Source organism: Squalius cephalus (genome assembly GCF_949319135.1).
Source record: "Squalius cephalus genome assembly, chromosome: 20".
NCBI lineage: Eukaryota > Metazoa > Chordata > Actinopteri > Cypriniformes > Leuciscidae > Squalius > Squalius cephalus.
Window position 1 is genome coordinate 21,254,823 of NC_137141.1, and position 16,321 is coordinate 21,271,143.

Here is a 16,321-nt window from a genome sequence, read left to right on the forward strand (position 1 = left end):
TCTACTGCAGGAGTATTTAATCTCCTGCCTCTTACCCCATAGAGCTAATGGATTCAGTCTTTGTAGCAGACCTGTCTGACTCTTGGTGAGTGAGTGAGTCCAAATTTGCATTTAGTAGGGGATATGAATCCTCACAGATCTCAGACTCGCATTAGGCAGTTTGAATAGTTTTTTCAGACTTGAGAACCAAAGTATCGCGTCTCAACAAAACAGGCCACTACATCATTAGAGACCAGTCCATGATAAATAAACTTTTCTATGGTCGAGTTTCTTTGACAGAAGCCTATTTATCCCAAAATCAAAAAAAAAAAAGAAAAAAGAAGAAAAATCACATTTTATATAAAGTACATGAAGTAATTTTTTAGGACTGTTTTATCATATTAAATTAAATATAATAATAATTGATCAAATATAAAATATTACAATTAATTTGAAATATTATTAAATATATTGAACCTAAATTACACAATTAGTTTAGTATAAAGAATACCACCATAAGTATTTTTTCTTGCATTACAGTACTGAGAACTGAGCATGAAATTATGAATTTAATGTAAAACTATAAAAACATAAACATTAAAATCTTAATGCATGTATTTATATATGAAAAATATAATTTCTTATTTTTTCCTTTTGAATTTGGGGTGAAATATGAACTGAACATGTTTTTGACCAATTTTGTGAGAATCAACCAAACGCAATTGTACACGCAGTATATTAGTTTGTGTGTTGCTGCATGTACGTATACGTACATGTTTGACTAGAAACTTGACATGTACGGTACAATATTTTGGGGAACAATGAGTATTTTTAACAAGTCCTTAACACTGATACTGAAGTCCAAATGGAGTTGTGCTGTTCTATAAAAGCACAGGGCTTGTAAGAACAAACATGTCGGTACGCACACAAAGCCATGGTGGCCATTATACACTGACTGAAACATCCTCACTGAAATCATTTCTTCACATGGACATTACTACTACTGTAAAGCACAAAGACAAAATTTGTAAAATTGCTGTAAAATATTATTTATGACAATAAAATATTTTATATACGTATTTTTGCCCCTACTCTCTTTACTTTGAGTATTTCTCTTTCTTTTAGAACATTAAAGCTACTTTTGAAAGCACATAAGCTTTGAAGTCAGCATGAAATCAATGTGAATGTGAATGGTTTACTTATTTAGAAATCAAATTGTCCATAATAACTATTAGAAACAGGTTATTTGATCATGTTCACCAATAGTCAAAAGCTATTTAGCCATTGTTTTAGCAAAACTTCAGGTCTAGCTCCATTATGCATCGCCCACTTTTCATCATCCAATCCTATTCCTAATTAATAAAATTAAATCCATAATATTTAAAATCTCATTAAATATTGTTTCAATAATAAAAATACCACATTAGGAAAAAATGGCCAATTCATGCTGACTTTAAGCAGAGGGAACTTGACTGTGCAATTACATGTACTCTGATGAGTGTGTCATTTTACATGACAATTAATCAACATGCATTAATAGCAGAGCGACCTGTGCTGAGAAACACACACACATATGCACATTAAGGACCTGGGTAATGTGTGGTGTCAGTAAGCAATTTCAGCATGACTCACAGAAAGGGCAGGTCAAACATGACCTCTGCCATACCACCTATGGTATGAGACATCATATCACTGAGAAAGAGACAGGGATTGCAATCATAGCAAAATCGATAAAAAAAAACTTTAAGTGCACCTTTAATTACTCTTAATAATATATACTATAATAATGATTATTTACATATATATTTTTTTTATTGTATTTTGCTTATTTGTTAACTTGCAGTATTATTTTGTATTGCAAAATTTCACTTTGCTTTTATGCTGCGGTGGCAATATGGACATTTTTTAAAGCATATGGTAATACATAATGCCAATAAAGCACACTAAAATTGAACTTGAGAGAGAGAGAGATTTAGTGAAGGGATTATGAAAGATTAATCTGATGCTGATAAAGGTACGCTGCAGAGATAAAGCTCTTTAAAGTGTAATCCCTCCAACCACTGAAACACACACGCACGTCTTACCTCTCTCTAATAAAGGAGAAACTCCAGGCTAGCAGATCACTGATCTAATTAACCACACAGAGCAGCTTGAGCTGTTAGTAAGAAGATTGAAGTATATACACAAGGATAAAGAGAGAATGAATGAGACAAGACCGAGAGATCAGGAAAAGAAAGATCAGAGGGACAAAATGAACCTGAGGATGGAAACATACACAGATGGAGAGACAGGAAGAGAGCGAGATCAATGGTCAGGCTGTATCCTCCTGGCCAATGATCAGAGGCATGTGCCACCATCAGTGTTCAGACAAACTCATAAATAAACCAGGATTAACAATCAAACACACACCTGGAGCATTCACACCATTTCATTTTCACACACACACTGTTCAAATACAGCATAGCCAAACAAACATATGATATTGGAGGAGTTGAAAAGAATGTTATAGTTGCCCACATTGTGACTGGTCGAAACTATTGTAAAACTTTAAATACCATTGTGTTTTCTGCCTTCCCATGATTCCACCCTGAGCGGTGTTGTCATCTCATGTCCCACTCAATACCAACTTGAGCAAAGCAATAGAGAAAAGCAACCACTGGAACGGCCACAGAAGACCAGCCTGTTGAAGAAATAGAGGAGAAGAGAGAGTTTGAATGGTACAAAACAAAGCCTACAAACAAGATAATGAGCAGAAACCAAACAGGAAGTGAGGCTGTATTTGAATTTGTCAATTCCCTGAGGGCACCTGAACAGTATTTGGACAGACACATACAGGGCTCAAAAAAAAGGGACCTTAGGGACCTTGTGTGTTTAACAATATCCAATAATATTTTTTATCCCACAAATTAGAATAGAGTCTTTTTTTTTTTATTCTAGAATAGAATTTTTATAGAACACATTAATTTACTCAAATCTGTGTTGTAAATATGTATCTTTAACTATTACATGTTGTCATACAAGCAACCAGTAAGTAAGTAGACAAATGTAAGTTTCACAAACCTAATCTGTCTACTTACTAACCAGTTCCCTGTTGGATATACCTGAAAAATGACTCATGATTCTTTAAGGGAGTCAGTTGTAAACTCAATAAGGGATCTGAACAATTCATTTATTGCACGAGTATGATTCCAATGGCTAATTCTCAAGCAAATTATCCAAATTATCAAGCAAATGATTTGAATTATTCTTTTAATTTGATTAAAAGGAAATGTGTTATACCGAATTCTATGACTTATTGAATTCTGTGACCATTGTAGGCCCTGTTGTCACGCTAACACTAACCCCAACTTTATCCTTAAAGTTGCAGTATATAATATTGACAGGTAGCGCTTGAAATTAGTATTGTAGTCCAAATTCAAAATATTGGAGAGAGTCGTTTCCCCCATCCCTCCTCCATGATCCGTTGATTTATCTGTTTTAATATTCCTCTGGTGTTAGAGCTTTTTAGATGGATGACGAAGCTTTTAAGGTTGAGTACATTCTGAATTCTCTGAGCCAGTTCGTTTGCTGGCTTTCATGTCCGCAATTACCTGTGTTTTCAGCCAACTGGCAAACCAGGGTGTCGAAATACTATTGGGTAAATTGGCAGTGGGCGGGATCACACAGATTAAAACAAAAACCGACATTCTGACCCAGAACGCACATTTCAGTAGAATAACTGACTGTAGAATTGTTTTTCGGAGACACAAGTATGTGAACTTAGCATGTTTCCTAAATATCTATAAACATATGGTATTTTTATGCTTTAGTACAGTAAAAAATAAATAAAAAATGACAGCACCTTTAACCCTATCGTCACCTACTACGGTCACAGAATTTGATAGGTCAAAAAATCCATTGTTACACCCGTTCATAAGAGTTAATGGTTCATGAATCTTGCCTTGATGACATATCAAAAAAGAAGACATACTGTATGTCTGAAGAGCACAAATACTGCACCCGTGTTCAACTATTTCAAGTGCTTAATTTAATAAATTATTTATATATAAACAAACATATTTATTTCAGGTCTATGCCACCCCTTCCAATTTAAATGTATTTTAAAATGACCTCAGATGGGTCAAATTAAGTGTTTACATGAAGGCTTTCCAGTCCAATTGAGCATATGGACGGAAACAAAGCATTAGTGACTGTCTAGATAGTTTTTTTTGGTCCATATTTGCACTCATTTTAAGTCGCACCTTAGAGCCCTGCAATTTCAAAATTTACACACACACATGAAAGTCTGGTGTTTTCTTAGTACAGAATTGCTTATGTAGCAGCAAGAGGTTAACAAGAGGTTACTGCAGTATAAAGGGATCATTTCCCCCACACAAGCTCCGATTTATAACCTCACACAGATTAACATGTATAAAAAATGAAATCTTATTAGACCATAGGGGTGTATTCACTCATCACATTTACATCCGCATTTGCCCCCTGCAGTCAGTAAATGAACCGTCCATATTGGCACAGGGTCACTTTCTAAAACCTTTACACTCACTATACCCCAGTAGTAAAATAACCTTCCAAACTTCACCTGAACAGCAGAACCCATTATGATCTTCAAAAACGGCTGAAGAAACACCTTTTCCGGAAGCACTTCACTTCATGCACTTATATGTCTGCTCCTCTCTAGTACTTATGGATATGTGTTATGGTAGAAGTACTTGTGTTACATTCTCCCTCCCTTGGATTAATTGATTTAGCTTGTGTTACTCCCATTTGTCATTTATAAAAGATGTATAAATGTATTGCAAGATGCAAATACAATGTTAAATAATTTTCAAATTATTATATATTTTCAAATTATCATTGAGATATATTTGATTATATAATTTATTTCCAAATTATTATCAGTGACAGATATAGTGTACAATATATGTTATAGGCTATATATGAGGAGATGCTTATAATCATGGCTCCCCTCAACATGTCCACTATGAGCCCGAAGCAGTTAAAACACACCAGACAGGTGTGTGTGTGTGTGTCTCTCTTGTGGGTTCATTAAAAGGACCTGCCTTGTTGCATCAGGGACAAGAACAGAAGGATGAAACAAAAAGTAAGTAAGAGCAAATGAAAGAAGGGGGTTGTGGATTACATTTGGTTACACCTCATTGTCCTTCAGGTGCTAGAGTCACAACTTTGTATTATTCTCTAATACACATTATTTGTATCAAAGAGGACCTGGGAATTTGAAGGATCTGGAGAGACTCTGTGTGGAGGAATGCTCTCTGATCTCTTGTCAGGTGTTCTACAAACTCATCAGGCTTTATAGGAGAAAACTCAGAGCCGTTATCTTGTCAAAAGGAGGTTGCAAAAAGTGTTTAAAAAAAGGGTGCCATTAATTGTGTCCAATGTGTATTAGAGAACTTTTTTTTATTTCATAATGAAACAAATTCCCCCATTTTCAATTGTTTTACTTCAATGGAAGGTTATATTTTTGTGATTTTCTTGAATAAAAGGTCAAAAGGATTAACAATGCAGATTTATTTTCACAGGCTTCTTTTTTCATATTTATCAAGGGTGCCAAAAATTCTGACCAGGACTGTATGTAAGACCTGAACTACTTCAAATGGTCAAAAAAAGGTGCAAATAAGTTTAATTAAAGGAGAACTCCGGTCAATTTTAACATTGAGCTAATTTTTTTGTACATTTGGAGTGCTGTCAATACAGAGAACAACGACAAAAATCTGTGTTGCCTACACCGTGTTATCCTCTTTTTAAAATTTGCACCCTGTTGACTTCAATGGGGCAAGTTTTAAACCTGCTTTTATCCTCTTAACATCCTTGATGTGTCATTACAAGTGCACAGGTCATGTGAGTGATTCCTTCGGAGTGAACGCGGGTCAATCTGACTGCAGTAGATGTGAAAGATATGAATAAAAATGATATTTATTTAGCCAGCGCTCATACCTGTATTTACATCCTGTTTTCGGTCAAAGTCCATAGTAATCGATTGTCGAGTTCACGCGCATGATCATAGGTACTAAACCAATGCGCGTGAACTCGACAATCGATTACTATGGACTTTGACCGAAAACAGGATGTAAATACAGGTATGAGCGCTGGCTAAATAAATATCATTTTTATTCATATCTTTCACATCTACTGCAGTCAGATTGACCCGCGTTCACTCCGAAGGAATCACTCACATGACCTGTGCACTTGTAATGACACATCAAGGATGTTAAGAGGCTAAAAGCAGGTTTAAAACTTGCCCCATTGAAGTCAACAGGGTGCAAATTTTAAAAAGAGGATAACTCAGTGTAGGCAACACCGATTTGTGTCGTTGTTCTCTGTATTGACAGCACTCCAAATGTACAAAAAAATTAGCTCAATGTTAAAATTGACCGGAGTTCTCCTTTAATATAACAAATTAAATGTAACTAAAGTAGTAGGATATGGTTTTTATAATAAATGGCAAATTGAACTGAACGAAGTAATGAATAACTTCAGGGTTCTGTGATTGTCTGTGCCCAGCAGGTCTCTCTCTGAGCTTTACTGTACCCCGCAGCTCCTCAGAACATTTGGGTCATAGTCTGACTGACAGTTGCTGTAGGGGGCGGGTGGGATCAGCACGGCTACCTTTCAGAGATGTCAAGAATGAATGATACCATGGCGACCGTTCGTAAGGCTCTGTGGTGTTTATGGTACCCGGTGGCAAATAGATAAATAGCAGTTTCTAGAACTTCCAGACAGACATTCACCTGCCTTCCAATCTTTGCCTCAAAGGCCAAATCTGAAGTGGCATAAAATCACAAAAATTTGCATTTACACTGAATGTTTATAGAGACAGAGCGACACGCGTCATAATATGAAAACAATTGTTGGATTGGGGAAAACAATCTCCATTGACTTTGTATTGCGTGAAGCTGCCTGCTTGTCATTTCTTAACAAAAAACAAAACAAATGTCTAAAAGCTGGTTTGTGGCCCCAAAAAACAAGCGTTTAAGGACAAAAAAGTGGATACAGGCAATAAGACGTGAAGCATCAGTTGGAAGAATGGGTAAATTGTGGGATCATGACATTAAGTATGAACTAAAAATACACTACGTGTGCAGCAAACATTTTGTCACTGGTAAGTCAAATATCCAAGGGGCTGTTTATACCTGGCCACTTCATGCGTTTTCTCAGATCAGATAGCTAACTGATTTATCAAAACGATTCCATTTACACATAAATGTGTTTTCGCAAAACGGATATAAATCCGATATTCAATTCCTGCGCTATATGCAGATTTAATGGAGTTTACGTCACCGAAAGCAAATGGTGTCTTGCGCCATTGCGGACGCTGCGAGTTTAAACCTAGCTTTATATGACACTTTGCGCTCTGTCTCAATTGCTTGTATCCACTTTTGTGTCTTCAAACGCTCGTTTTTTGGGGTCGACAACTTATAAAAACTTAGTTCTGTTTTTTTTTTTTTTTAGCTTGTTTGCTGTAGGCCTGCGTACACCCTGTCACATTGCTTTGTTTTTTGTTATAAGTCAAATAACGGAGGCACCTTCACTCAATACAAAGTCAATGGAGACGGTTGGAACTCGAAATAAAAATACGCAATTTTAAATTTAGTTAATAAATAGTTTTTTTTTCTATTTCTTAATAAAATTGTTCCAGCTGGGACATTTGCTACAAAGAAATTCTGAATTATTACACCGGGTAGATCACCGCGGGATTAAAATAGGGTTTTCTTCAAAGAGCCAGAAGTCCCTATTTTGAGTTTGGAGAACTTGGCACAACACATGAACAATGATGCTAGCTTTAGCGTTTCTGGCAGGACAGAAGAATGTCACCAGACCGTCGTGAAATATCTTCCTCAAGGAGATGATTTTTGGAATAAAATATAACAATGCACAATCACACTGACACCGCCGATTGGGTGTCACCGATCAGATACATTTACCGTACCTGAGAGAAATGTAGCAGAGGGTTGATGTCTCTTCAAAGGAAGACTACAAATGGCGAGTCGGCAACTCTCTGCTGTATGGTTTGCTTCACAATGTGAGTACAGGACTCTTTAACTTCACTGTACATTGCTGATAGACATTTTTTTAAATTTTCCAAAACAATAAGGACATAGGCCTGTTTTGTCTCTCGCGCCGCTTGAGGCGTGCTTTTGGTTGTAATGACAATGACGTAATTCAGGGCGGCACAAGTTCGCGTTCATTTACACTGAACCAAAACAGTATCCGAGTCGCCTTTGATACTAGGGCTGAGGTGGGTCAGACCCGTCATATTTTAAGTCTGCTTTTATGCTGCATTGTGCGTTTACACAGAATTCTGAGCAGACACAGAGCAGCTTTAGAGTAGCCTTAACTCGAAGATGCAAAAGACCTTTATTCCTCTCTCTTTCTATACCCTAACTCTTTAAAGATATATGTCCAGATGCCCACTGGTGCTTCAACTGCCAATGAATGCTCCCAAGTATACTACCAAGATCCTGAAACAGTATGCAAAGATCTTTTCAAATGAATTTACAAAGGGATTAAAAAGTTTGAAGCCATATTTTGCTGATTTCAGACAATTTATTATCAACGGCTGCAGCATTGTAGCTGCATAAACTCCACAGGTTCAAACCTGATGAACATGTTCACCAGCTTGCTATGAGAGCCACTTGTGCCTAAATGGAAGCAAGAACATCTGATAATCTATACAGAGAGTGACATGATCAAGGTCACAAATTTACTTATTTGAATAGTGCAGAATCCTAAATTCATATTTTATGTCATTTTATGTCATAACATTTCTTGATTAAAAAATGTCTTCAAAATCCTAAAACTGTTTAGATCAGGGGTTCACAACTCTGGCCCTCAAGATCTACTTTTCTGCCTGTATATATCTACTTTTCAAATGACTTGCCTGTATAACTTTTTAGTATTGTTGAAGAGCTTGAGTAGCTTGTTGACATGTGCTTGATTATGGTAGGAGCAAAACTCTGCTTGAAAATGGACCTCGACGGGGCAGAGTTGAGGATTGAATATGATTTTGAATCACAGATTTTTCAATGTGGCAAGACTTTTAAACCCTACTTTATATTAAAAGCATAATTCATAAACCAATTCAGTCCTAAAAACAATCTTATGAAATAATTTGAAACATCTCTTATTCACCACAAAACAGTGACACAGCTCTTCTCCAAGCCAAAATGTGTTCTGGAGCACTTCAAAATCAGTTCATTTCATCTCATTTATGTCTGATTTTGAATGAAATGACAGGCAGTACCACATCAACATTACAGTTTTCCTTCTGAATTACTGCCTTAACGTGACCCACAAAATGTTAAAAGGTTAAAAACGTTCAAATTCCCAGAGTTTAAAAACACTTTGTCATCAGTGGTTACAAATATCTAACAGATGATGTGTGTGAATGTCTTTCTAAAAGAATTGTTCTGAAATGTATTAAATTTGCACTTGTAGTGTAATTAAAATCTTAAAAGTATATTTCTAAAAACTTTACTTGAACATAATATGAAATGAATTAAATAAAAAGCCACTTAAATCTACTTAAAGAGAGTACACTTTCATGATGGTTTCTTAACTCGCTTTTAAAAAAGTGCACTTTCTAATGATTGATTTAAAAATCTTTTGTCACATTTTAAAGAAGAACACTTATTTTGATGTGTGAAATAACATACTAAAGCATATTACATTCTAAAGCATATTACATTTAGAGTTAATATTTTTAAGACAATAGTCATATTTAAGACAATCAAGTCATTATGAAATTACATATAATGATGTACTTAAGTTTTATTTAAAGGGGTACTTCACTGCTGACAAAACAGGCTTTCAATAAAACTTGGCTGGCTATGCAGTAACCAGTGCACAAATTTGTTAATTCATCATGAACTATATGATATATATTTTGATTGTCAAATATGTGAAAGTGAATATGCTTTGTCGTTTAAACACCTTTTAATAATCATGTTAGTTGTCGTTTAAACACCTTTTAATGATCATGTTAGTTGATCTATAACGCATAATGGGCTCCGCCATGTTAGCTTGCACCACAATTCAGAGAATTGCATCTGACGGATTTACATCACGTAAATTCATCCATTTCTTCCAAAATACATAAAAGTAAGTGGCCAGTGAACTGGGAGAAGAAAAGAGTAAATGTTATAGTTTCCTACACAATGTGTATCTGATATGAATAAAACATTTTAAATTATAATTGCCAAATTATAATTGAAAGGATTATTATTGCAGCTTCCATCAGTAGCCTATATGGAATATTGTATGTCTGAATTTGTCAGTGACGCACTGAACGTTCTAATTGCACCGGTGTTCGTACGCATCAAAGGGTTAAAATCAATCAAATTTTGAGGGTGGAGGGGGGACAAATTGAAACTGAGGGGGCAATGCCCTGTTTTGCCCCCTCGTGGTGCCGGCCCTGCTTTATTGGCAAATACTTCTTAGCAAACTTTTAGTTATAATGGTGTTGACTTGTATTGTTCCCGCGTGCAAGAATTCAGTAAACGTTGAGCGGGAGTGGGTTACTTTCGGTTTCCAGTGAAGGATCCAGCGCGATGTAGGGAGTGGCTAAAGGCCAACAAATAGTAAATATGGAGAGAACACTGTGAGGGAAAGTCTGAAAAGCCTCCATGATTGCAGTCAACATTTCAAACTAGATGACGATGGACACAGTGTTTAGGAGAAAAAAATGAAAGTGAAAATGCCGTGACATTGTAACCTGTATGCAACTGGTGACACGTACATTGTAATACAATACCCTTACAGAAACTGTTCTGTTAATTACCCTCTGTCAATCTGACTGTCTGTAGGCGGGGATACAAAAATGCAAAAGTATAATCAGTAGTTTTCAAGCCCTAGAGCTGTCAAAAATCTGCCTGAAGATGCAAAAACCTGACGTTTTTGCTGACAAATGAACGTAAATTTCTCTGTCCAGGTATGGAGGACAAGTAAACATTGTTCATTTACATCTACTACCGACAGCATAACAATACAAAGCAGTTTGAAAAATCAATGGTTAAACTTTGATATATATTTAAACTAATACATTTTCATTTGATTGTAAATAACATGTAATTAAGTGTCCAAAAACATTACATTCTGTTCACACTTAAGTACATATTATTTCTGTAGTAATCTTATTAAAAGTATGCTAAAGTGTACTACTTTTTCTAAATGATAATCTGTAAGAGAGTGCATACATTTAAATGACCCACCTTGGACAAACACCCTCTTCCAGAAGATTCTACCCACATGGATCCCGCCCAGAAATAACAGATTGGACAGAATCAGAAGAGACGTGGAGAGGGCGGAGATTAGAGCTAGGCCACGCCTCTGCATCCGAGGTGACAGACAGCACACCTAAGACCAGACCAAAAGTGCTTGTTATTATTTATGCTGTGCTATGTGGCATTTATTGAGTGATCTTAAAACTGAACTTTATCTAAGGCCGATACTTAACGAGAGCGTTTGTGTGAACTCACAATAGTGTGATGAAGAGGACGAGAGGAGAAGAGGAGTGCGAGAACATTCTCCACCAAGACCCCGATCCAGTTCAGGAGGGCCCAGTACTGCATGTAGTCATGGCAACCATGCCAGAAACACACAAACCCGAACGCCAGCGCAGTGGAGACAATCTTCCGGAACACACCATGACGTGAGCCTCCCAATGGCACATATATGTACCTAAAAGCACATACAAAAACACGCATATGAACGACTAAAAAATTGTTTTCTTTTAAGCCCACTTTGACAATTAACAATTAAGTAGTTTTAATATTGAGTTGTTTTCTGTCCCTTAAACCCTTAATCCTTCAAAAAGCATTTTTGCATCAAGACATTATTTAATGTGTTTAATTAAGGGGGCATTCTCTCTGTGTGTTAATGTGTGAAAAAAGAGGAAAAGATTATTTACTGTCTGTAAAACTGCTACCGTTCCCCTAATAATAATAATGACAGCAGGAGAGAGAGAGAATTCTGAACTAAACCCGATCTTTCTCTACAGCAGTATAGTAGAGTTTCCATTTCAGGGCTGAGAGAGCACCAATCTGTTCTAATGAGGCTGCTGGGATAGTGGAGGACTTGACTCATCTGTGTGTGTCTGTGAGAGAGAGATAGTGAAGAGGATAAGATTAGCTCTTGACCACGGCTCCAGCTGACAGCGTACGTATAGAGATCAAGAAAAAAAGATCAACTGTGCTTTATTTTATCTCACTTAAAAAAATCTCTGCTCTTCTATTTTTATGTGTCTGTCTCTCCTCTATAGGACCACTAATAGGATTTTTGTGGATTGTGGGTTTTTGTGGATTCACTGATATGTTAACTGGACTTACTGATAAGGCTTTTTGCCAGTTTCATCTAATACAATAAAAGAGAAGCAATATTATGCTCTGAATAAGTCTGGTTTTTCAGCAAAATTATCTAAATATTCTTAAAACAAGACTTGGCGTACTTGAAGAAAAATTGTGTCGTCAGAGAATTTCTTTTATTTTCATTTTGCTTTTGGCAAAGTTTTTTTTTTTTAAGCATATACACTATCGTTCCATAAATATTTTTTGAATAAAATTAATACTTTTATTCAGGAAAGATGCATTAAATTGATCAAAGGTTACAGTAAATATATTTACATGATACAAAAGATTTCTATTTCACTTAAATGCTGTTCTGTCATGACAACTCTCAGGAGATTGGTATGGTAATAGAGACTGGCGTGGTAATGGATATGGCAATGTTAATGTATTTGGTCTTGGTGGTATAGATCTGCTACACTGCTGCTGCTGCAAAGCAAGAACTGAGACTTGCTACTGCCAATACATTCACAGACATGCTTCTGTAAGCATGTAATATATTCTGCTGCTGCACATAAATGTAACATACATGAATAAACCCCCATAGCAGATCTATACAGGTGGAGCTGGGGAAAGGGGAGGGTTTCTGAAAGCGCGCTGCAGACTTCTACCAGCAACACCCCAATATTTGTTTGAATATTGAGCCGCAGCTCATTGGACGCTGATGCAACAGCAACCAATTAACTGTGTTATGTAGATAATGAGGTGATTGCTACCAAATGAGTCAGAGACTTATCAGCCTGTGCCATCTAGAGTTTCATGCCAGAACTAGGTACTTTTTGATATTCATCAAAGAAACCTGAGAAAATGCAAAAATTTCCACAAAAATATTAAGCAGCACAACTGTTTTCAACATTCATAATAATAAGAAATGTTTCTTGAGCAGCAAATCAGCATATTATAATGATTTCTGAGAGATCATGTGACACTGAAGACTGGAGTAATGATGCTGAAAATTCAGCTTTGTCATCACAGGAAAAAAATTATATTTTAAAATACATTAAAGGGGACCAATAGCTTGTTTGCACATGATGTCACTGCTGTGTTCCGTCTGCTGATACTGAAATTAATATGGATACCTGCTTATACCTTTTGTTTTGCTTTTGACTTAGTTAAATATTCACATTGTTCATGGCATCGTTTGCAGGGAACAGAAGCTATTTTATCCCATTGCATGATCATTTGCTATTTTCACTGAAGTTTTGTACAATCCCATTCACAATGTTGATCTGGTTATCGTGAAAACAGTCACGCGCTGCTGCTGCTTCAGCCATCATATGGTAGAATAAATAGAATAAAAACTATTAAATAAATAAAATAAAAATAAATAGTACAACAACACACTGTATATTTTTCAAATTTACTTCAAACCTGTTCACAAGCTTCTATGGTTTGACTTTGGCTGTCATTTGTTGAAGTGGCTGCGTGCAATGCTAATTCACAAGCCAAGTGAGTCATACTCACAAATGTAACATTTACTTTTTTTTAGTCATTTAGCAGATGCTTTTGTCCAAAGCGACTTACAAATTAGGATTAAATTAAGCGAGTCATCGTGAAGAGGCAAAAAACGACGCAAGAAGTGCTCAAAATACGAAGTTCAGGCATTGTTCAGAGTAGCATAAGCCCGATAAGCGAGGATATAAAGGAAAAGGAAAGGTTTTTTTTAATTATTATTATTATAAAAAATAATTATTTTTATTGTTATTAAACCAAACAATTATAAAACGTTCAAAAACTACATTGAACAAATCTATTCCTCTATGAACAACAAAAAACTGTGGAACTCTCTGAGAACTATTTCTAACATGGATTCTAAAAAACATCATCTCGTTAGTGACGATTTTAAGAAAGCAAATGAGTTGAATGACTTTTTTATAAGGTTTGATAATAATAAAACGATTAGGTGATTACAGTTTTAGATTTCAAGTCAGTTGAAATTTTTAGTCAGTTATCAGATTTCGCTCCCCCTCTGACGTAGGAAAGGGATTTTATAATATAACCGCCCCTTAATCTGCACGTTTCCACCCACGGCGACGCCATTTGGTTTTCGCAAACTCAAACTCAATTCCTGGAGGGCCACAGCTCTGCAGTTTAGCTCCAACCAGCTCCAACTCACACCTGCAAGGAAGTTTCTAGTAATCCTGAAGACTTGATTAGCTGGATCAGGTGTGTTTGATTAGGGTTGGAGCAAAACTGTGCAGAGCTGTGGCCCTCCAGGAATTGAGTTTGAGATCAACCAGTTCTAACGCAATGGCAAAAGTTCGAGCAAAGCATGCAAACTGTTCTGTCGTTGGCTGCACAGACGAGCACAGAATACCATTTGACCAAAAAAATGTAACTCCACAACAACATAAATGTATCCACTAACCCACAGATACTCAACAGGCGGCCCGCGGGCCGCATCCGGCCCATCGGCATTAATTTTATGGCCCGCGTCATGCAAAAGATGAACGCACTTTTTTTATAATTTGAGCTCAAAAGTATACGCGAATATTAGACAGTTTGATTTTTATCTATGTATATTGCGAACGGTCGATAATCCGTTGGTAGATTAATAAAAAATAACATTCATCATCGTCATTGTGATGTGTGTGAAATGTTTAGTGAGACTTTAGCTACTTGATATCTCCGAAATGTACCATTAACTTGCTAAGCGCAACAATAGCAAAACAAACGGTAAAACTGTCAGGCAACTTGTGTGTGCGGCACGCTATGCATAGCTCGTGCATTCAGAGCTGCGCACTTTCACAGCTGATTCGGGTGACGTTAGAGCTGATCCGCGCATCTAACTGCAATGTGTAATTGGCCGATGATCCTCATAAAAACAAAACTTATTTTCAAAGTGTCAATGGGTTATAAACAGTAGCAAAAAGCGCTCCCATTACAATTACGAGCTGTCAGCACGGCAGTGATGAGTTCGCGACACACTTGCAAAACCTCCAGTTATAACCGGCAGTTTTGTTCGGAACGGGGCACGGCTCGCATGAAAAACTGATCAAAGCTGCTTTTGAGCGAATTCTGACAAACTTAAAAGTTGCGACCCTGTATAATGTCATCTAAAGAAAACATATAATAAATAATTGAACATTTGATGTAGGCTAATTGCCTATATATATTATAGGCCTAATCAATAATTGTTAAATATTGAAAATATAAAGATAATATATGAAGAGCTCTTTTCCAAAACGCGATAAACGCCATTTTTAAAGAAAGGTTTGTGCTTTCTGTTTGAGGTCTCCGTGAAAGTTTGAAAGTCTTTTAGTGCCGCTCACGTCCGTAATGGAGAACTGTCACGTAACATTGTTTTTTCCTCATAAATGCAAACACGAAAAATAAAAGACAAAAGACTTTTTTAAAAATACAAACAAAAAAAGCGTTTATAGCGTTTTGGGGGGGGGGAAATGATGGATTTATTGCGTTTTGAAAAAAAAAAAAAAATGAACTCTGTTTGAATATGAACTCTTTTTTTTTTTTTTTTGCTTAATATTAATAATTAATATTGCTAGAAAACTGTTAATCCACTTTTTGTTCCATATTTTTTATTTCCATGTTCAGTATTAGCCTACTTTAAATAGGACAAAGACTAGCAAGACTTACCTAGCAAGGTTTTTTAATACTCTGAGTATGAACTCATTAATATCGCAAGAAAATTATTATCCAAATAAAATTTTATTTTAATTTTATGTTCAGTATTACAGTATTCAGTTGGCTATTCAGTAGAAAGACTAGCAAGACTAGCAAGATAGGTAATAAACTGAATTTCTAGTAAAAACTGTAAATATTGTCATAAATAAAGTTTTACGATGCAAGTTGTAATTTGTGGCCCTTCACATTTAATATGGTTTAAATGTGGCCCCCTTGGCATCTGAACTTGAGTACCCCTGCGACTAACCATTCAGAAACGTCCAGGTGCAGTCTAAAGTTGCAACCTCTTCCTGAGTCTCTCTGTAAGGCTGCACTTAGCTACTGTTTATTTCTGAGAT

General features: G+C 36.1%; 1 protein-coding gene across 1 annotated transcript in view; it reads right to left on the reverse strand.

Moving 5' to 3' along the window:
• The window catches only part of hhat (hedgehog acyltransferase), a 50,080-nt gene that overhangs the window by 3,076 nt on the left and 30,683 nt on the right, over window positions 1–16,321 (reverse strand). The window contains exons 10-12 of the mRNA XM_079853812.1: window positions 11,475–11,676; window positions 11,208–11,352; window positions 2,535–2,659 (exon numbers count right to left, since the gene is read on the reverse strand). Coding sequence (XP_079709938.1) covers window positions 2,580–2,659; window positions 11,208–11,352; window positions 11,475–11,676 — 427 coding nt within the window. The 3' untranslated portion in view covers window positions 2,535–2,579. The remainder of the gene's footprint in view (window positions 1–2,534; window positions 2,660–11,207; window positions 11,353–11,474; window positions 11,677–16,321) is intronic.